Source organism: Pogona vitticeps, chromosome 5 (genome assembly GCF_051106095.1).
Source record: "Pogona vitticeps strain Pit_001003342236 chromosome 5, PviZW2.1, whole genome shotgun sequence".
Taxonomy (NCBI): domain Eukaryota; kingdom Metazoa; phylum Chordata; class Lepidosauria; order Squamata; family Agamidae; genus Pogona; species Pogona vitticeps.
Window position 1 is genome coordinate 158,610,448 of NC_135787.1, and position 22,353 is coordinate 158,632,800.

A 22,353-nucleotide genomic window follows, 5' to 3' on the forward strand; every position below is an offset into this window, starting at 1 on the left:
GTCAATGAACTGTGTTGCTGACGCCTTGTCAAGAAGACCCGACGAGTGAAGACGGCGAAAGAAATATGGACTATGTATATTTTGGTGACCAAAAGTTAATTGTACCTGTTTATTGATCAGTCTTGGTTTGTATTAATAAAGGTAACTTAATGTATTGTAAATGTTACTGTTTAAATGCATAAGTAATATGTTTAACATAGAGTGTAAGTATGGGATTGTATGTTATTGTATAACTGTTTATATGTTTTGAGCCTGGTTGTTTTTTGGAGAAAAGCACTTTAGCTTTTCCCCTGCAAAACAACTTATAAAGAGGGGAGGTGTTACATACAGCACTGATGGTACCTGTCTGTCATGGGTTTGGAGGGAAAGTTCCATCCTATGGGGAGTGGAAGGCGGGACATCAGGGGGGAGGTGCTGTACTGTATATATATTTGGAGCTTGTGTGGAGAGTGGGGAGTGGGAGTCTGTGTGTCAGACTGAGTACAACTGTGTGTCAGTTTGTACATACCTGATAGGTTCAGGTTTCTATATAGGTAGCCAGAACTGATAGGTTCAGGGTCTGTGCTTTCCTTTAAAGTGTTCTGTGTGAACCAAATTGTTGTATGTATGATTGAGACTAAGCCACGTTACAGTATCTTATTTACTTGATATTTTTATTTACCCTGTTTGTTATTTAAATAAACCTTGTTCTTTTATTTGTTAAAATCCATTCCTGGTCTGTGTGACTCCTTATAGGGAATGGTTGGTGGCAGCTTAATTAAAGTGTGGCATACTCCAGTAGGTCTGGGGTTGTCACAGTCCCCAACCCCGGTCCGCAGCGTGGTGCCGGTCCGTGGGCTGCCTTGGACTGGGCCGCGGACAGGGATCACCGCCCCCGCCCACCCACACGGGGGGGGCGTGTTGTGCTTGCTTGGTATTACGAGCTTGTGCGCATGTGTGCGAGTGTGACATGCCCCCTCATGCTCATGTGTGACACACCCACCTCTTGGGCAAGCCCAGCCTTGAGTGGAGGGGAGGCGGCTTCATCACGGCGGCCTGCTCAACCCTGGAGGACCTCAAGCTGACAGGCAGAGCGCCTGAGCCAGGCCTTCCTGGACGAGGGCTTCCATGCCTTCTTGGCTGAGTATGCTGCTGAAGTGGCGGCCGTGGAGTGCCAGCGGGTGCTGCAGACCAGCCAGGCCAGCCTCCACCACCTGCCACCTCAATCTCTGCATCCCCTTCCACCTTGATCAAAGAGATCTGGCGGCGGCAGTCATGAGCCTGGACTCCTCGCCTTCCTTGCAACCAGTGGCAGCTCAGCTTCTTGTGGCTGCCTGGTGGCAGCCGCTGCTCCCTCCCACACTACCTGGCCACCAGCCACGAGGAGCTGAGCTGCCGCTGGCTGCAGGGAAGGCGGGGAGTCCAGGCTCATGACCGCCGCCAGCGGATCTCTTTGATCAAGGTGGAAGGGGCAGCTGATGGTCATGCTACTGGTCCTAGCAAAGCCCAGGCCAGGAGCAGGCCGGAGCCGGAGCGGAGGACGACAACCTCGGGGGGGGGGAAGAATCTGGGCAAACTACAGTTCCCACAGGCCACAGCGAGGCACACAGACTCCATCTTCCAGCAGGCCCAGCGGTGTGCCCTCCCTTGTTGCTGGGCAATGCAGTGTACTCAGGGGCCGGCTTTTCCCCTGAGGGAGTGGGCGAGTCATTTCTGGGCAGGAAGGAAACCCCCGGGGAGGGGAGGTGGTGCGGGGACACTCTGCGGGCTCCTTCCTGGCTCTCCTCGCCATGCAGTCTCCAAAGAGCATGGCCTGGGGTGGCCCCTGTGAGGTGAGGCTGGAGCTGGCATGCTCCTGGGCCACCTCACCCTCCATCACCTTCTCACTACAATGAGCGGGCCCGCGGGAACCGGACGAGGAAGGCCTGGGCAAGCTCAGCTTCAGCCCAGATGAAGAGTTTGAGCAGGAGGAAGAGGAGTCCTCCGAGCCCATGGAGGTCGGTGCCTGAGCCCCTGCCCGCTTCCCCATTTCCCGACACACACACACTGGCTTCGCCTCCCTTGCCCACCCCGTTGTCGCTTCCGCGGAGCCTTGCATTCAAGGTGGAGAATGGGGAAGGGTTTCCCATCACTCCGCTATAGACGCCCCTACACGAAGGAATACGGCAGCCAGGCCGGGTTGGGGTCACACTGCTCCATCCCTACAGGGGCTAATAGGGCTCCCCCCTCCCATTTGTGCATGCACCTGTGTAAGGGGAATTACAGGTGTCTTTGTTGGAGTGGTCGAGTGGCTCTTATGCCTAGGAGCACAGGCAGGGGCCCCCTGGGAGAGGCACAGTTCTTGGGAGGAAGCGAGGTCATTGCCCTCCGCTCCGGCTCCAGCCTGCTCCTGGCTGCTGGCCGCCATGGTGAAGCCACCTCCCCTCCGCTCAAGGCCAGGCTCAGCCAAGAGGTGGGTGTTTCACGCATGAGCGGAAGCGGCGTGTCACGCATGCGCACAAGTGCGACACGCCCACCCGTGGGCACGGGGGTGCCCCCACCCGCCAACCGGTCCGCGCAGGGAGCCAGCAGCCCCAAACCAGTCCGTGGCCTGAAAAAACGCTGAGGAACACTGATTTACACCATACTGAGATAAAATACCCATTTGGTTTAGAATCCTATACTGTACCCACCTATCTGGGAGTGAACCTCATTAAATTCAACAGGATTTACTTTTTAGAAGACATAAACAAAATATTCTTGAGTTAGGATTTTTCTAATTAGAAGAAATATAATTGGACATTATAAACTCTGAGTAATTATTTCAAAACTTCCAAGCTGCCACATTTCTACTTACTTTTTTACTCTGGAAACTAGAAAATGGGCTATATTAAGAGGAAAAGGTCAAATTTACTGCACTGCGTAACATTTATATGCATCCATTCATGTCTGTAAAAACTGAAAGACAAAACTGCTTTTGAAAGTAAATATTTGCAATAAAACCTGTAATTCTAAAATTTTAAACTTTGAACAAGCACACTGTACGGAGTAGTGGGTGAAAAGGAGCATTCTTCCAAAACAAGAATCTCTCCAAAATCTGGTGCCAAGTCAGTATTGTGAGATAAAGACTAATGATTGAGACAACACAAGTGAGATAAGGAAACTCTTTAGATAAGCAGTAGAAGTGGTTCATTGCTCTGGTAGAGTAGCTTGGAATAATTAACAATGGAATTCTTATACTTCAGCATGGTCATCTTTACAATCTGTCTGGCAACATGTTGTGAGGAAATTGGAATTACTTTTCAGAGCGATAGCAATCTGTAAAACATAACCATTCTTTGAACATAAGTATGCAGAATGGCATGCGGAGGGAAGCAGAGTCATGTGTGTACGCCCAGCTTAGCGGGAACCTTGGGTGAGGGTAAAGTTCCCACTGGTGTATGCCTTGTTGGGATCTGTCAAGTTGGTTGATCAGATGGTTCATTCTCTCATACACATGCACTGCTCACAAAAACTACTGTCATGAATGCACCAATGCAAAAAGTACAGCAGTACTGATTACCACCCTGTTTGCGTATTAATTTATTTTTATCTTGTTTTTAATATTATTTCTTATATTATTGTTAGCTGCCCAGATGACAATGAAGTTGTCTGTGGGCTATGATCCTGGCAAATAGTGGGAAGATTATTTCACAGTCCTCGAAGACTGCCAACAACTCTACAAAAACTGATATGGTATTGGGCTTCTCTTGGTGACTCTTCTCCTTCTGTGCATTGATGAAGACGATGGCAACCCAAGTCTTTCTTAGATGCTTCCACTACTAACATCAGACAAGGCTGGATGTGTGTGAACAGCACATTGTCTGAGATAGTCAGCAGTTGAATGCATGCCTAGAAATGAGTGGGCAGGGGAGGCTCCCACCAGTGGAAAGCATGACAGAAGGAGAAAGAGTGAGCCAAAGTTGTTTCAAGTTGCAAACTGGATAGTAATAATAGAAAACCAGGGTTGCAGAGCCTCATGTAGAGTTTTGCAAAGCAGAGGACCATAACAGTGGATGTACAGTAGTGAGTTCAAGAAACCTAAGGATTATATGCACTGCTGAATCTTTGCAAAGGACAATGGTATCATGGTGATCTCTCAGGCTCTGACTCCGGAACAGATTTCAAGGCTGATTATGAAATCAACTTGGCTCCTATAATAATGATATCCTCAGCAAGAATCAGGTGAGGTTTTTTTCATGCTGAGGCAGAGGCCAAAGTCCTGAAAAAGGGATAAGACAATGTCAAGACCCAGTCACTGATGAATGGAATGGGATTATGTCTTAAATAAGTATCTTTCAAATTTGTCATACTGAACCAGTCATCTTCCGGTAGAAGGAGAAGATCAGTAACAGTCACTATTTGGAAGCACATTGTTGTAATATATTTGCCAATAACCTGTAGATTAAGAATAGCTCGAAGACTTTTATGCTGCATCGATATCATGAAGTACTGTGAATCATAGCTGGCACGATGTGGATGTAGGTTCAATGACTCCTTTATGAGGAGGTTGAATCCGGACAAGACAGAAATCTTGTGTGTGGGTGGCCTCGGCGTCAGTAGGTTGGGAAACTCCCTCTCCTTTAGGGGGTGACTCTTCCTACGAAGAGTGAGGTTCGCAGATTGGGCATCTTCCTGGACCCAGATCTCCCCATGGAAACCCAGGTGGCATCTGTGGTCTGGGCAGCCCATTTCCATCTTCAGAGGATTGCCCAGCTGTGTCCCTATCTAGATGCGAGGGCACTCACGATGATGATTCATGCCCTTGTAAGCTCAAGAATAGACTACTGCACTGCCCTCTACATGTGGCTACCCTTGAGGCTGATGCAGAGACTTCAACTGGTGCAAAATTCGGCAGACAGATTAATAACTGGGGTGAAGAAATTCCAGCAGATCTCTCCCACTCTGGCCACCCTTCGTTGGTTATCAGTTAGTTTCTGCATCAACTTCAAGGTTATGATGATAACATTCAAAGCCCTAAATGGTTTAGAGCCTAGGTACCTATCAGAATGCCTGCTCCTAGCCAGACCTGTCCCTAGTACCCATTCTTCACAGGAAGGGCAGTTGACGGCCTTGACCCCGAAGGAAGCCTGGAGGGAAAGAACAAGAAAACGGGCCTTTTCGGTGGTTGCCCCCACCTATGGAACAACCTGCCTATTGAGATCCACCTGGCACTCTCACTGGATTGATTCAAAAGAACACTGAAGACCTGGCTCTTCTGCCAGGCTTCCCCGGAGCACTAGGATCTCGCTGTCCCTTTTAACTATTCTTTTGCCATCCTCTCCATCACCCTTTTTAACCACCTTTATTGCCATCTGTTTTAATTTCTCTAATTATGTATTAATTTATTTGTATCATGTTTTTAATATTATTCCTTATATTATTGTTAGCTGCCCAGAGTGGCCTGGTTGCCAGATGGTGCAGGATATAAACTCAAATAATAAATAAATAAATAATGTAAAATAGTGTAGTAGAGCTTCTGAGGACAGAGTAGGGCAAAACATCCCGCTAGAGGAAACCAATCTCTCCAATAACCCCACTGAATAACAGAACCCCTTGATCCACTGTGAAACTCCACCCATCATTTAGATGGCAGACAACCCTAGAACTGAATATGGACTTTTCAGTTCTGTGTGAGGTGCAGACAGGGGGAGGCTAGCAAAAATGTTCAAAATGTATGAAGTTGGTGAAAGGATGGTCAGTTGTGAGAACTGATCATGTTGGGGGTTGATATCAGCAATAAATAATCTCTGTGATTTAGGTTTATAATACCCTTTGGAGGAGAGTGGCAATAGCCCAATATGGTGAGCAATATTTTGTAGCTTGTTATAGATATCTAATTCTACTTAGTTGTTGATTTTGAGTTCTACTGCAGCTTTTCAGCCCAGAAAATCCAAACATTTTTGTTTTATGGAAGAGGTGACAAGAAGTGTAGGATGTTTTGACAAGATTCAGCCTCAACTCTTTACAGGATCTCTATTATAAGAGGTGACGGAATGGAAGAAGGGTTATGTTATGTTGACATTGTTTTCAGCAGGCAGATGAGCATCAAAAGGCCACTGGAGTACTGCCTTCTGAAGCACCAGAAACACTGGATTTTTCCTGAGTTGCTCCTCTTAGCAAAAAGCTATTTGAAGGCAGTTTGCTATGTAAACCAGGAAGTGAGAATGGGAGATACATTCTTATGATCATGAAGAAGGTTCTTGATACCTGTAAATGGATCAGGGAATTTAATTTGGGCTAAGTGAATGGTTTGATTGAGACCACATCAGACTCACAGTCAGTAAGTAGTGAGGTATGCCACATGTATTATAGTGCTCTCTCTTTGCAGAGGGTGAGGAACCATGAGCAAAGATGGAGGTGGCATGATAGCTACTGGACTGAACTGGATGAAGCTTCTGGTGCAAAGAAGGACTAGTATTTTGCTTTACTTTAGTATTTTACTTTACTGCATTAATAAAGACTAAAAGGAAAATAACAAAAATAAAAACCAGCAAAACCACAGATATTTTGAATTTAAAGGAGTCCTACAACCTGTGGCTGCTGTAGCAAACAAAGCAGACATGTGGGACAGCTCACCAATCTGTGTATAACAGAAAGAAGGGGCTGGGGTACTGCCAAAACTTTATTTCGATCTGGAAGGTTCCCAACGAAGCCTCTACACAGATGCAGGCTGTATGTGTGGATGCACAATGACCACAAAGTAGAGTAAGAGGAAATTGTTGTTAAAAACAATACATGGATTGGTGGGCTGGCAAAGAATGTGGAAATGTACTAATCAATTTTGTTTGAATTTTTAAAATTTTAATTGTGTGCTTGTGGACTTGAATTTCCAACAGTTAGTATGCTGAATTTAAAACACATTGCCTTATATACACTTTTAAATTTTGCACACATACACAAACAAATAGACACACACAGAGAGAGAGAGAGAGAGAGACGCAGGGAGACAGAGACAGAGAGAGAGTGTGAGAGACAGTCACTGATTTCTCATAGGCAGACTGCGGGGAAAACTGATCAAAAGGAGCAACAGTGAATGCATTGAGTTATAAGTTATCCACATAATGATCCATTACTGAGCCTAGGATCAGCAGAATGTAGAGTATGGTTAAATTTAGTACTATATTCTACAATGGACCAAACTTTAAATTCCATAGGGCAACTCTGTGATGAAAGTTCCTTCCCTTCTTCTAGCCACTTTCCCATAGGAGAAACACTGAAGCTTCATGGCAAATAATATGTTAGTTAAATTTCTTTTTTCATTTGCATGATTTCAACTTGGATATGTCTCTAAAGAAAACAGGCATTACCTCTGACTTACCAGATTCCTCAAGCTAAATACATTTGAAATGAATATTCTTTTGACAAATAGATCACTACCAAACAGGTAACCTTCCTATCAAAAAAATACTGTGGAGCATGGTTCCAGTTGCAAGCATAATGAGTACACCATAAGCCATGCATGCATAATTGTATGCTTCAAACAGGCAGTGAGGTACATAATTGAATCATATAAAGATACAGGGACTCGCATGAAAATACATATGTCTAATTTGGAGTTGCAGAAGATGTACCTGAAAAAGCACACATTGAGGTTAGGTAATATATTTACCTAATTCAATGTACATGAAAAACTAGTGCAGAAGAAATGGAATAGCATGTTTCAATAAAAATTGGAAGGACATTACCTGAGACTCAAGATGTAGATTGAAACTGACTAAAGCTGACAGTGTCTAGTCAATTTCAATCTTGTGCAAGTGTCACTGGTAAAACACCTCTGTTGCAGTTCTACTGCAACTGCTGAGTTGACCCTATGAAATAGGAGGAAGAGAGAGAAAAGAGGGGGAGGAAGTAGAGCACAAAAGGAAGGGAGGGAAAGAGAGAGAGAGAGAGAGAGAGAAATAAGGAAGGTAGAAAATAACAGATGTACAGAGTAAGACACACAAGGGATAAGGAAGGATGGAGAACAGGACAATACTTGCTAAACCCTCCCCACTTTAGCAGATTTTTGGATTGTTATTGTGGGTGAACCTGGGTTTAAAATAAACTTAAGTTAATTGTTAACAAGCTTCCTATATACTCTAGGTTGTTTTGTTTAATGGCTTACGGAACTAGCTAAGCTTAGTTTAAATCAGAATTCCTATTTTGCACACAATTTTACTCCTTTCTGCTTATTTACTAGCACTAAACTATGGTTTCATTCTAGAAATCTTTCAAACAATCTTTCACCGTCTTTCAGTCTATAGGTCTATATGAACTAAAAAAATAGCCCCTTTAGCCACATAGCTTTCAACTATGTTCATTCAAATGCTAGACAACTAACTCTGTCATTATCACTGAATAGGATTAACTTGGATGTCATTTTGTAGAGAGAATGCTTAAACTCTTACTTAAAGAAAGAATGAAATGAAATAAATGTAATGACATAGAAAAAGATATACACAGAGAAATATACACACAATGACACATGGTAGGGGAGTCACCTGATATGAATTATAAATAATATTAATATTTTTTGTTGTTGTTTAGTTGTTAAGTCGTGTCTGACTCCTCATGACCCCGTGGACCAGAGCATGCCAGGCCCTCCTCTCTTCCACTGCCTCCCGGAGTTGAATATTTACTTTCTATTAAAAGTTATTATTATAGAAACCAAGGAGGGAAACATTAATTCCCATATAAATGTTCCCTGAAGCACTCTTGCACACTGTTGGAATATTGTTGTAAAGTATTTTCCTCTTACCTGCCATCTTGGAACTTCATCTCCACATTCCTTCTAATGCATCTCTTCTTTTAGCTATGATTATCATAATAATCAGAATTCCCACAGCCTGCCTAAGGTATCCTCCAGGTTATTACCCCAAGACTTTGAAATATATTCCTATATTCCATTTTTTAGACCTCAACTCATAGCTAGACCAATGCCATCCCATATGTAGGTTAAGCAATTATTCCTTTTTTCCAGTTCATAATTCATTGTTTCCCCTGAAAACTGCAATTTAGCAATCCCCCAAAATTCATTGTTTCTCCCTGAAAACTGCAATTTAGCAGTTCGAAAGCATGCAAATGCAAGTTGATAAATAGGTACCACCTTGGTGGGAACGTAATGGCATTCCGTGTCTAGTCACGCTGGCCATGTGACCATGGAAGATTGTCTTCAGACAAAACGCTAGCTCCATGGGTTGGAAACGGAGATGAGCACCACTCCCTTGAGTCGGACACAACTGGACAAATTGTCAAAGGGAACCTTTACCTTTACCTTTACCAATGTTTTTACTATTTTTAAACCTTAACTGGTGAGCTATAATATGAGAGCAGAAGCTCTTTCCATACATTCTGCCACCACTATTTATAGGTATAAATGTGAAGATGGTAGTTATATCCTCCTCTAGCCATTCCGAGCAACAAAATATGTTTTTTTTTTCATTATGGAACTTCTAGAAAAAAACAAAAACTGCTTTTAAAATGCTGTAGATTTTTCATTAGAATCAATATGAATGAGAAAACAAAGGACCACTAGAGGGTGCAGCAAGGATAAAAGGAAGAAAACTCATCATCTACTACTTCAAAATAGGAGAAGGTATGTGAACAACTCACACATTGTTTATTCACATTTTTTTATCCAAGGCTGGAAAATAACAGGCCAGGTTTTCTAGGCTAACTCCTAACTCCTAATTTTAAAAACAGAAAATTTTATTCATAGGAATAAACCAGTCTATTAAAATCTGTCTACGTACCTTTTGTCTGTTCTTTCTCAAAAAATTGAAAAGAAATGGATTCAGTCTTCAAACAGGCATTTTCAGTTATGTTTGTTGCTATGCTTATTACGGGCTTTTTTCTAATGAAAGAACCCTATTACCTTCAATTAATCCTGTCATGTCTTGCAAGTTTTCTTAAAAACAGAAACCCTGTACAGTGGTACTTTGACTTACGAACTTAATCCATTTTGGAAAGGCATTCGTACATTGAAAAGTTTGTAAGTCGAAGTACCATTTTCCATTGAAATGCATGGGAACGGAATTAATCCTTTCCAGCATTTAAAAAAATTATCTTCAGAGGTCTCAAAGGGCTTCCTCCGATGTCAGAGGAAGCCCTTTGAGAGCTCTGAAGGGAAAAAGGCAGGGAGAAAGGGGGGGAAATTCAAATTTCCCACCCTTTCTCCCTGCCCTTTTGACTTCAGAACTCTCAAAGGGCTTTCTGCCCGACATCGGAGGAAGCCCTTTGAGAGCTCCAAAGGCGATGAATGGCTCCATTCACAAAAAATGGCATTGACTTGCAAATGGAGCCTCGACTTCATTCATAGGTTGAGACTCCGTTCGCAAGTCGATGCCAATTTTTGCGAATGGAGCCATTCGTAAATCAAAAAGTTCATATGTAGGGACATTCATAAGTTGGCTGTACTTCTAGAACTCTCTGGAAAACAATTCTACTGATGGTATGTGTTTCATGAATATTTTCCTCTAAGGCAGTGGTTCTTAACGTGGGCGATAATGCCCCCGAGGGGGCGATTTCATTTTTCAGGGGGGCGGTAGAACGAAAAGGGGCAGCGTGGGGGCGCTGGAGCAGAAGGGGGGCGGTAGGGGGGCGCTGGAGCAAGCCAAACCTGTGAAGATGGCTGCAGCCTTTTTAGAATGTGCATGAATATATATTTTCCTCCAATCTTAATTTAGTTTCAGAGTTTTTGTCTTGAAATTTTTAGTTCCTGCATTGCGGTTTGTTTTTATGCCCTTTTATATTTCTTTTTGAGTCTTAAAATTCGCTTGCAACTAAATCATTAAATGTTACTTTTGGGGGCCATTTCATTTTCTTGGAAATGAATTTTGTTTTCAGGGGTCATTGGATTTAAGTGTCTTAAATCAATCAATCAATCAATCAATCAATCAATCAATAAGATATCATCACCATGGGGAGGGGGGTGATGATAACTTCCTCAATGGCTCAAGGGGGCGTTTCTTTCAAAAAGGTTAAGAACCACTGCTCTAAGGGATCCAAAGGAATTAAATGGTAGAAAGGAAGTGGTAGGAAGAACTCCTAGATTGTTAATTTTCTTCCCAGTGTATGGTGAGAAAATACTATAAGTTTGCGTTATATTTCAGGCAGCAATCAACTTTTTGTCCTGATAAAGACAGATTACAGTATATAGCCTGGGATTTTTTATACATACAGGACAGACCAGGTGGGTGAATCACGTAAAACTACTTTTGCAATCTCAAAGGTCCTAATCCCCTCCCCCAATCTTCAGGAAATGTGACTCAGCTCTAGAGCAACACATACTGTAAGGTCTTCCCTTAGTACCAGGGACTAAATTGAGAGTGAACTTCAAGTCACTTCGTTTTTTAAAAAATGTGGAAAACACCATGTTTTTCAGTTTATAAGACAACCCCCCTTTCTAACCCCAAATTAGAAAAAACAGGGACCAAGGGTTCCCTTTTTGCTAAGCCTGGTGCCTTCGCAAAATGCAAGGAAAATGGCTGTCAAAGTGACCGCCGCTTTTCCTTGCCTTTTGAGAAGGCATGGAGCATAGCAAAAAGGATGGGGAGATGTTTCTCACTTCCTTTTTGCTATGCTCCATGCCTTCTCAAAAAGCAAGGGTGTGGGGCTTAGCAAAAAAGAAGGTGAAGCGTTTCTCTCTTCCTTTTTGCTAAGCTCCATGCCTTCTCAAAAGGCAAGGGCACACGGGGCTTATCAAAAAGGAAGGGGAGGCGTTTATCTCTTCCTTTTTGCTAAGCTCCATGCCTTCTCAAAAGGCAAGGAAAAGTAGTGGTCACTTTGAGAACCGCTTTCCTTTCCTTTTGAGAAGGCACGGGGCTTAGCAAAAAGGAAGGGAGAAGTGCCTCTCCTTCCTTTTTGCTAAGCCCCGTGCCTTCGGAAAAGGCAGTAGTAAACAGCTGCCTTCCATGTATAAAACGACCCTCAATTTTTTCTCAAATTATTTAAGGAAAAAGTGTCATTTTATACACAGAAAAATACGGTACATTTTTTAAAAGAAACAGCACTTATGGAGATATTAGCAACATGGTGTCATGTTTGTTATTTTAAAATTCTAAAATTTAGTGAATTACTGGTGTGGTATAAAGGAGCTCAATGAATCCCTCAATATATCTGTAAGAACAAATCAGTGCTTACTTGTGAAATTCTGGAGATATAAGCAAAAATATTTAATAATGTCACCTGTTCATTCACTCTGGAATGTGATGGCCCATGGTGGATTAGAATCTTCACAATCTCCACATCTCCTTTCCAGGCAGCCAAGTGTATAGGAAAATACCCTTTATTATCTGCCACATTGGTGGATGCTTCATATTGAAGTAACTTGATAACTACATCCCTGAAAAACATTTAAAGAAAATAAACTAAGGATTGACAAAATGATTCCTTTCTTCTTAGATATATATAAAATTCATTTTCCATTAGATCAGGGAAGATCATGTGGAAGGGGATTTGGAACAAGGTACTGGGGTAAATAAAAAATAGAGAATGTGGTAGAGAACAATATATATTATTATTACTTTTACCGATATGTTTTATTACTAAGCTTACTTCACACTAATCTTGTCAATTTTTTCTAAGCCTTTAAGATCTAAAATTATATTTTATATCTTTCTTATAATTTTAACCCATGCATGTTCTCATATCTCGTCCAATTATACAAAGGTTGCCATTTTTTTTCTAGCCTCAACTATTTCTTTGCCTTTTAATACTTCAGTTAAAATACCCATCTCTGCTGCTTTGAAATAAAATTCTGTTAACTCCTGGATTGTTGGAGTCTCCTCTTTTTTCCAGTATTTGGCATATAAAACTCTTGCTGCTGTAGTTACTTGTATGATCAACTATCTTTTTTCTTTTTCTATTGAATCTGGTATTATATTCAGCAAAAACAGTTCACATTTGTATGTTTGGTCTGCTGGCAAACCCTGCTTCATCAGCACAGGCCGCCATTGCCTCCTTCCCAGGATATCGCGAGACGTTGTAAGTCTCATAAGAGTGACCCGGGAAAGGAGGGGGGAAGGAGTTGTTATTTGAGAGATGTTCCCCCCTCCCTTTGGCCTCTTCCTTGCTGGCATCAGGAGGATGGAGCTCTGCTATCTGGCTATCTATTTCGGCTACGTAGCTGCAGTTTGGCTGGGCGATTTATGGATTGGAGGGGGGTTGCATTGGCAAACCGCCCCCCCCCCCCAGTTTGCTCCTGAGTCAGCTCCAGAATTTTGGAGCTGCTTATCAAAGGACTTGAAGATTAATTTTAAATTGATTTAATTTAATTATATTTAACTTGGAGTTCACATTTGAAGCAGGAGCAGGTTTGGAGTAGCCCTGCCACTTGGGTGTGACCAGGCGGTTGCCTGTGTGCCCATTGAGCTTGGCGAAGGCCACTGTATTATTAGTAATAACAATCAGTAATAATTAATTCATTTCTGTTGAATTCATTTGATGTTCTGGGCAAAAAAAGAGGGTGAAAAAAGGAAACAGTGAATTCTTATCATTAGAGGCAAGCAGGCTGGCCTGCTCAGTGAGTGGGCGCACATCCCTCCCGGACAGCAGACGTAGGTTGAAGGTGCCTGCACTTAAGAGTATAATAATAGCATAAATATAAATCCTAAATAAATTCAGTATAATCATTTGATGGGGTAAATCAATTCAGGTTATTTTAGTAATAATTAATTGCTTTTCATATTATAGATAAAGGTAAATTTGATTTGGTCACTTTTGGAAGCAGGACTAATTAACCTAGTGGGTCCAAACAATATAAAAAAAATAATTAAAAGAGAAGGGAGATAGTAGGTTGATACATTATACAGTGGTGCCTCGCAAGACGAGCACTCAATTTAACGATGAATCCGCATTACGATGAGGTTTTTGCGATCGCAAAAGTGATGGCAAAATGACGTTTTGAATGGGGGAATTTCACTGCTCGATGATCAGTTCCCTGTTTTGGGAACCGATTTTTGCTTCCCGACTATCAAAACAGCTGATAGTCGGGTTTTCAAAATGGCCGCCGGGTGCTCAAAATGGCTCCCTGCTGTGTTTAGGAGCCATTTTTCGCTGCACAGGCATCCGAAAATGGCTGCCCCTATGGAGGATCTTCGCTGGACAGTGAGTTCTTAGCCGATTGGAATGCATTAACCAGGTTTTAATGCGTTTCAATGGCTTTTTATTTTCGCTTTACAATGTTTTCGTTCTACAGCGATTTCGCTGGAACGAATTGACGTCGTAATGCGAGGTACCACTGTAATATTAATACTTATATATTTAATTATTAATTAAATAATTATAAAAAAATTATTCATACAATAAGCTAAATTAAATAGATAAAATAATTAAGTTGAGTCAGGCAGAAGAAAGCTACTGGAAGAAGATGATAGGGAAGACGTGTGGCAGTGCAGAGGAGGAAGCCATAGGAGGCTTGCTCATGGGGCTCTAGCAAGTATTTACATTGATTGCATTGCTCCTTAACATATTGCTGGACGCTTGTTGGGGTGCTTTTAATAATAATTTATTGTTAGTATTAACTAACCATTCTAAAGGAAATCAACCCTGAGTGCTCACTGGAAGAACAGATCCTGAAGCTGAGGCTCCAATACTTGGCCATCTCATGAGAAAAGAAGACTCCCTGGAAAAGACCCTGATATTAGGAAAGTGTGAAGGCAGGAGGAGAAAGGGACGACAGAGGATGAGATGGTTGGACAGTGTCATTGAAGCGACCAACGTGAATTTGACCCAACTCCAGGAGGTAGTAGAAGACAAGGGGGCCTGGCATGCTCTGGTCCATGGGGTCACGAAGAATTGGACATGACTAAATGACTAAACAACAACAACAATTGTTAGTATTCACCTCCAGGTAAGTAGAGTTGATTGAGAGTAGCCAATTAGCAAAATAAAGTATAAAGGGCTGAGCTTCCATGGTTAAAATGGATTCCAGAAAGGGCCAAGGTAATAAGAAGAGAAAGCAGCCTGCTAAGAAGCGGGCAGCTCCTCAAGTCTCACCTCCTCTTTCATCCTCAGATGAGGAGACTTAGCCTATTTGGCAACAGCTGCAGGAAAAGATTTCAGCCTTGGAGGCTGAAAGAACAGCACAAAGAGTTTCACATAGTGAGTCTCAACTGTGCCATTCAGCGAGAGAGGCCAAGAGACATAGGAGAGCTAAGCCTAAAGCCATGGGAGAAATTTAATGTCCCACTTTGCTGCTTTAGAGGCTGATTAACAGGCTACGGGGCCTTCCAGAAGAGATTCTGGTGCATCAACAGTGACACCTCAGCGTCAGAGTGAGGACGAGAAGCAAGGACCGACAAACCAAGGCCGACGCTGCCGAACGAAGTCATCGGCAGCGGCTAGAGTTTGGCAGGAGGGAGTGGAAGAGTTGGCTACAGGTTATGGGCAGGGAAGGGGTGAGCATGATACAACAGCACCTATAGCTTCAAGTGAGCTGGCGGTTGCACCAGACACCATCCTGATACTGCCTGCTTGGCCATGGCACACATTGAGGTTCAGTAATATATTTACCTAATTCAATGTACATGAAAAACTAATGCAGAAGAAATGGAATAACATGTTTCAATAAAAATTAGAAGGACATTACCTGAGACTCAAGATATAGTTTGAAACTGACTAAAGCTGACAGTGTCTAGTCAATTTCAATCTTGTGCAAATGTCACTCGTAACACCCCTCTGTTGCAGTTCTACTGCAACTGCTGAGTTGACCCTATGAAATAGGAGGAAGAGAGAGAGAAGAGGGAGGGAAAGTAGAGCACAAAAGGAAGGGAGGGAAAGAGAAGGGAGAGCTTACCTTCACACATGACACACGATATACAAGGGTTTAGGGCCCCAGCCAATCCCTGGCCAAGTACAAGCATGCCAGTAAGGAACTAGGCAGCTCCCTATCCACAAATTACATTTCCAGTAGCAGTGGGTTCAACATCTGGTGTGGGGGTTTGGCCTTACCCATTAGTACCTGACACAAGATACAACTCTGTCCCTTTAAAGGCTCTTCCTTTTGGGGATCATGCCATACTGTTGGGTGATCACCTTACTCCAGCTACTAAAGAAATTTACTGAGAGGTAACTATGTGGATTTATTTCAACTCCTTAACAGAAATGTAGATTAAAAAAGAGCTTGATAAAAAGGATGAAACGGAGAAAGAAAAAGGTAGGAGGCATTGGCCGGAGTGGCCATGGGCAAATTGGGTCTCCGGCTTCCTAATTTATGCTTGGGTGGTTGTGAAGGCACAACCTTGGAGAGCTCAGTCTATGTTTCAGTACCTTGACCTGATCTACAGGGCATACATAGACTTCACAGGACAGGCTTGGTTGCTTTATGATGAATCATTCCATATGAGAGTGTGATTCATCCGAATGCATTTTGGGATGAGACTTTACCAGGTCTCTGGCTGCAATATATGATACCAGCCAGGCCAAACTCAGGTGACAGGTTTGACTGTGGGCATTTAATCCACAGAGCTGGACAAAATTTGAATCCCCGTGTAGGCACGCGGCAGCGAGTTCAACCTCACTTGCTCTACTGGGACTATAATGCAAAAGGCATGTGTTCACGGAAAGCATGCCATTTTAGGCATGAATGCTCGGTGTGTGGTGGTCAACACACAAGTGCATTGTGCTTCAGGGTAGAACACAGAAGAACAACAGCAAAGTTTCTGGAGGGAGCAAAAAGCAAATGGTGGGGGAGTCCCTTAACAAAGGGCCCCAGCCCAATTAAGGTTCTGGTCTTAGAGATCTGGTTGCAGGACTAGCCCAAAGGGACAGACGCAGCTTACCTCTTGGAGGGTTTAAAGAAGGGTTTTAGGATACTGGCGTTAGGGGAACACAAGTAGTTTTTTTGCAAAAAAAATGAAATTAGTAAATGTAATGGAAGGCATAGTCAGGAAAAAATGGAAAGGAAGTTAAAGAAGATAGAGTGTTGGGTCCTTTTCCTAACACCCCACTGAAGAATCTTTGGGTGTCGCCACTAGGTGTGGTGCCCAAAAAGAACCAGGGAGAGTTTAGGCTTATCCATCATCTGTCATACTCAGAGGTGGAGTAAGTTAATGACACCATTCCTCTTGAATTGTGCACAGTGCATTATATCTCATTTGACAAGGCGGTATGGATGGTCCGTAGGCATGAAGTAGGGGCAGAGCTTTTGAAATACGACATTAAATCAGCGTTTTGTATTCTACCAGTTCATCCACAGGATTTCGACATATTGGGCTTTCATTTCCAAGGATCTTATTACATTGATAGGGCCTTGCCTATGGGCTGTTGTGTATCATGCACTGCATTTGAGCATTTCAGTTCATGTTTTGAATGGAAGCTCAGATGTAGGGTAGGCTGCAAGAACACAGTCCATTATTTGGATGATTACCATTTTTGTGGTGAAAGTAAAATCAGGAGATGCACATTTATTCTAGAAGCATTCCAATCAATGGCATGTGAGCTGGGTTTACCCTTAGCTGAGGAAAAAAACGAGGGGCCAGCCATTTCCCTTATGCTTCTGGGAATAGAGCTGGACACACAAAAGCAGGCTTCCAGATTACCAGACAGGAAGTGAAAAACCTTAAGGTTTGGATCTGTTTAATACTACAGAAAAGAAGAGTGTCACTGAAAGAACTGCAGGAGATTGTAAGTCACCTGAATTTTGCATGTAGGGTGGTTTTGCCAGGTCATGCGTTCCTGCACATGTTATGTGACCCAATGAAAGGCGTATGCTGCCCCTTCCACAGAATGAGAGTTACGAAGGGTATGAGACAGGATTTACAGGTCTGGAGTCAATTTTTAGTTGAGTTTAACGGGGTCTGTTTTTGGAGGTCCGAGACAAACCTTAGGGCCAAATTCTGGGTCCAGATTGATGCAGCTGGCTCCTTAGGTTTGGGGATTTATTTTAAAGACAGATGGTGCGCTGAGTGGTGGCCCAAGCAATGGCACCAGTTAGGGATCACAAGAGACCTCACTTTCCTGGAATTTTTTCTGATAGTAGGCGCTCTGTGCCTGTGGGCGCATGAATAGGCCAATTGAGGAGTATGCTTCTGGTGTGACAATCAGGCAGTGGTTGACATCATAAGCAACCTCACCTCACACTCTGAATGTGTGATGGTGCTGGTATGTATATTTAAACTTTGCGCTTTGGAATATAACATTTTGATCCAAGCAAAGCACATTCCTGGCCTTGATAACAGTTTAGCTGATGCACTATCATGCCAACAGATAAACTGATTCAGGGAATTAGCACCAGGAGCTAGCAAATCCCAGAGACTCTTCCCCCAGATGGCAAATTGGCGTGATGACACAGAAAGAGCAATAGGTTTGACCCTGGCCCTGAGGATGAGGAAAGGGTATTCAGCAATGAGTATAGATTTCAGGAGTTCAGAAACCTAGTAGGTTTGGAGCTGATATGGCCTGCTCTGGTGGAACATCTTCAACAGTATATAGTGTATTTACATAAGAAAGGCCTGTCACCAGGATCTATATAGGACAGGATGTCAACACTGCCTTTCATGCCAGAGTCTAAGGGTATCAGGATTATACCTCTGACTTTCGTATCAGGAAGATGATCAAAGGTTGGAGTAAAGGAAGGGGTAAGGTTAAGGACACAAGGGCACCCATATCCTGTACCCATAGATGTTTTGGTTCTAGGACTGTTTTCCTGTTTTCTGAATTATTGTTTTATATTGTTACTTTCACTTTTCCTTTAAGATAAACTTTACAAACCCTTTGATGCTGGTGTCCGAATGGTGACTGAGAGAAGAAGTATTGTAGTAATTTTCCAGTCCTTGCCTCAGTTAAACTATTGAATTGGCAAGATTTATGTCAATGAGAGCTTCCGCCAGCCTAATAAAGTTCGAAGCATTGAAAACCTGGATCATGCAGCCTATGCAGGTGGAAAGCTTGTTGGGATAAAAGGATCCTCTCCAGATTAAAACTCCTCCCAGCTTTTAACTACACCAAAGCAACATTCAGATCTAGTCCAGTTCCTACTGGTCTGAAAATTTAATTCCCATCCATTATACATAAGAGTAGATAAATAGCTATTAGAAAGAAAGAAAGAAAAGAAAGAAAGAAAGAAAGAAAGAAAGAAAGAAAGAAAGAAAGAAAGAAAGAAAGAAAGAAAGAAAGAAAGAAAGAAAGAAAGAAAGAAAGAAAGAAAGAAAGAAAGAAAGAAAGGTAAGAGAGATGAAGACAGGAAGAGCTGAAATGTCTCTGCTCCTTCTCTCCACCCCACCACCCCGCTAGCAGAAGCCTGATGGGGCACTGGATGTGCTGAATGTTCTGACCTCAAACATTCTGAAACCATTCATAGGATTGCACTGGATAGATGGGATGCAAAAAGGTAAAATCATATCAAATGAATAGATTATTCAAAAACTAAGTGGTGCTGCTATGCAACAAAACAAACAAGATAAAATGAAGCACAGTGATTTCGCTAGATCTTATAATCCAAAATAAAATCAGCTTCCTTTTGAATTCCTATTGTTGAGCAGAAAGTGTTGGAAAAGTCGCCTATGTCACACATACTTAATATTGTTAAGATTTTTAAAAACACAGTGGGCTTAAACCAGCTCCTTGTGGCAGAATATTTTTAAAGATGAACAGGTTCTACATGGGTTACTATAAAGAAGAATCATTATAAACCATTGCATCCTTGGAAGGAACTCCTCACTGGCACAGTCCAGTCTAGATAGACTGTGTCATGAAAATAAGGTAGTATTCTTTTCAGATACAACAAAATCATAGGGTTTTTTTTCCAATCTTTTAGAGATATTGCAAATATATCTGCATATAGGTTTGTAGCCGCCTAGAGTGGTCTTATAGACCAGATGGGCGGGGTACAAATCAAACAAACAAACAAACAAATACTACTATGAATGGTGAATGATGGGTTTTGTTTGACAGTGGTTAGTTAGCTATGGGCTATGTTCTGAAGTACAATAGAATGTTTATGGATGGAACTGTGTCCTGATTGGTTGGAATGATACTTGGCTGTAGAGATGCTGTTACAAAAGGAGATATGTGTGTGAAAGATGACAGAGTTAAGTCACAAATGAGAGAAATGGGAGGAATTGAAAGGGTGAGAGGTGTGAGGTAGTAAACAGTTGTACAGTAAGTAAAATATGAGATGTATTTTTCTTTGAAAAAGTCATGAAGTTGTTTTGATGTACAATAGAATGTTTGTAAATGGAACTGTGTGCTGACTGGCTGGAATGTTTAAGTTCCTGCTGGAACTTTTGTAAAAAAAAATTATCATTCATCTATACATACATAAAGGACTAAATGGGTTAAACTACAAAGAAGGATGGAAGGAAAATAAAGGGCTTTTGACTGATAAAGGGATTGACATGCTATAAATATGAACATTATATTCTTGTGTGTGTGTGTGAATAAACTTCTCTTTATTCAAACACTGTTTTATTATTTTTGAAACAGCAATCACAAGGCATTATACCATGCATACCACTGGCCAGTGCTGGGACATACAGTCAATTTAGTGTCAACAACATAACAAAAGTTATATGTTGGTTTCAGAAACATTCTTTAAAAGGGGGATGGGGGCAATGTTCAATTAGCCCTTACCTGTGGTAACATTTAAACAGCAATATAAAGGTAATACTGGCTGTTCAGTTGGTTTAAGGAGATAATTCAAGAGGAAGAGTCCTTATTTACATGGTAAATGGGGCCCCAAACTGAGTCATTTTGGTAGCAACATACACTAAATAAGGGGGTGTGAGTATCACTACAGGTGTCTCTGAGGCAGAATGTTCATTTTGGAACATTCTAAAGCTGAGACAACTTTAGATGGGAAACTCACTCTAGGCACATGCATTGAAGATGCACAAGATGAAACAACAAGGCACTACTGTGGGTCCCTGCCCCCTTAGTTCCTAAACAACTTTTTCTCAAAGGGAGATTTATGAGAGTTTTAATTAATTCACTTAGACCTGTTCGGACAGATTTAATTTTTGGAGTTATTGTTGCTGGTTTAAATGTTTCTGTTTTAATTTTTATTTCCTATTATATGTGTTGTAACTTGCCCACAGTAGTGCTGTGACACTAATGGGAGCAGGATACAAACTGAATAAAAATAAAATAAAATAAATAATTAGCTGCGGTTGACATAGGTCCAAGACATACCTGGTAGGCCTTGCTTCTTTGGTCATATTCAGGATGAACATCATCAGGTGAGAGATATTCATAAAATCTTGACTAGAATCTTAACCAATGGTGATTACTGAAGTATTTTCTGCTATGGAAGTGGCATCTTATTTCGAGCACTCATAAGGATTTAATCCTCAGTATTGTGCAAACTGTTCAGAACAATGGTGCCCTGGCCATGTTGTAACAGGTACTTTCTCCACCTGGAAATTCTCGATCAGATAACACTGGTTGGTTACAAGGGAGCTGGATAAATAAAGCTGTTTTGCTATTATTGTCACCACAGAGTAGGGCCTAAATTAGACTTTAAAGTGTGTTTTACTTATGCGTGTGTTTGAGTGTGCACGCCTGCGTATGTGTGTTAACTTTAATTGACTTAAATTTCCCTTTAAAAGGAAGGCAGGATGTAACATTGTAGAATAAATATACAGATCTTCTCCAAAACAAATTTATTTTGTACATCAATGGGTGAGAGAAGAAGAGGAAGAGAGAAAGAGGGTGATAGTGAGATGGCTGCTTCTACAGCACAGGAGGCATAAGCATTTTAAGCAGAGCTTAGAAATGTGACTTTAGAACATTTTCTAAAATTCCCTGGCCACCTTAAATGGGCATTCTGGGAGCTAATGTCCAGAAAGATAATTTGCCCAAGCTATAATTTTAAGTAGGATGTTTTAAAATTAAAATCTTGGTGGGCATATAAAAATATGACATTTTCTTCACTTCATACAGGCTAATATCAGCATAAGCAAGTATCATAAAGTAATATCAACTTCATATCAATAGCCATCTGGCACTTACTTGTGACCATTCAAAGCTGCATGATGTAAAGCAGTGTACCCCGAACTATCCGTGCAGTTTATATTTGGTCCACGCCAGATGCTGAAAATAAAACACAAATCCCATTGTACCATTGTGGTTTGGGTCAGCAAGCCAGTTTTTAAAAACTGTTTTAAGTATTAATATTAAATAAATTCACAAATCAAAGACACTAGTTATAGTTATTATATATAGAAAAGAACATTGATATATTTTCTAATTTTTCTCACCTGAAGACAAAGAATGACGCTAAAATGGGAAAAGCATGAAGTTAAATGATTAGCATTTTTTTTAAAAAAACTGAGCAATAAGGAAAGCCCAATTAAATCAGGAAAATCTGAGACAAGAGGACTAAATCACTTTATCGTTTATTATGAGAGCCTGTTGATAAAGCACACTCACGTGAAA

The 22,353-nt window shown here is 41.7% G+C and overlaps 1 protein-coding gene across 9 annotated transcripts in view; it reads right to left on the reverse strand.

The window, feature by feature from the left end:
- The window catches only part of ANKS1B (ankyrin repeat and sterile alpha motif domain containing 1B), a 456,219-nt gene that overhangs the window by 411,336 nt on the left and 22,530 nt on the right, over positions 1-22,353 (reverse strand). For 7 of the 9 annotated variants that reach the window (XM_078376055.1, XM_073000243.2, XM_020803323.3 and 4 more), the window contains exons 2-3: positions 21,928-22,008; positions 12,166-12,322 (exon numbers count right to left, since the gene is read on the reverse strand). In XM_078376055.1, coding sequence (XP_078232181.1) covers positions 12,166-12,322; positions 21,928-22,008 — 238 coding nt within the window. Of the gene's footprint in view, positions 1-7,685; positions 7,809-12,165; positions 12,323-21,927; positions 22,009-22,353 lie in introns of all 9 variants that reach the window. The other 2 variants (XM_078376057.1, XM_078376056.1) reach the window with 1 other exon arrangement.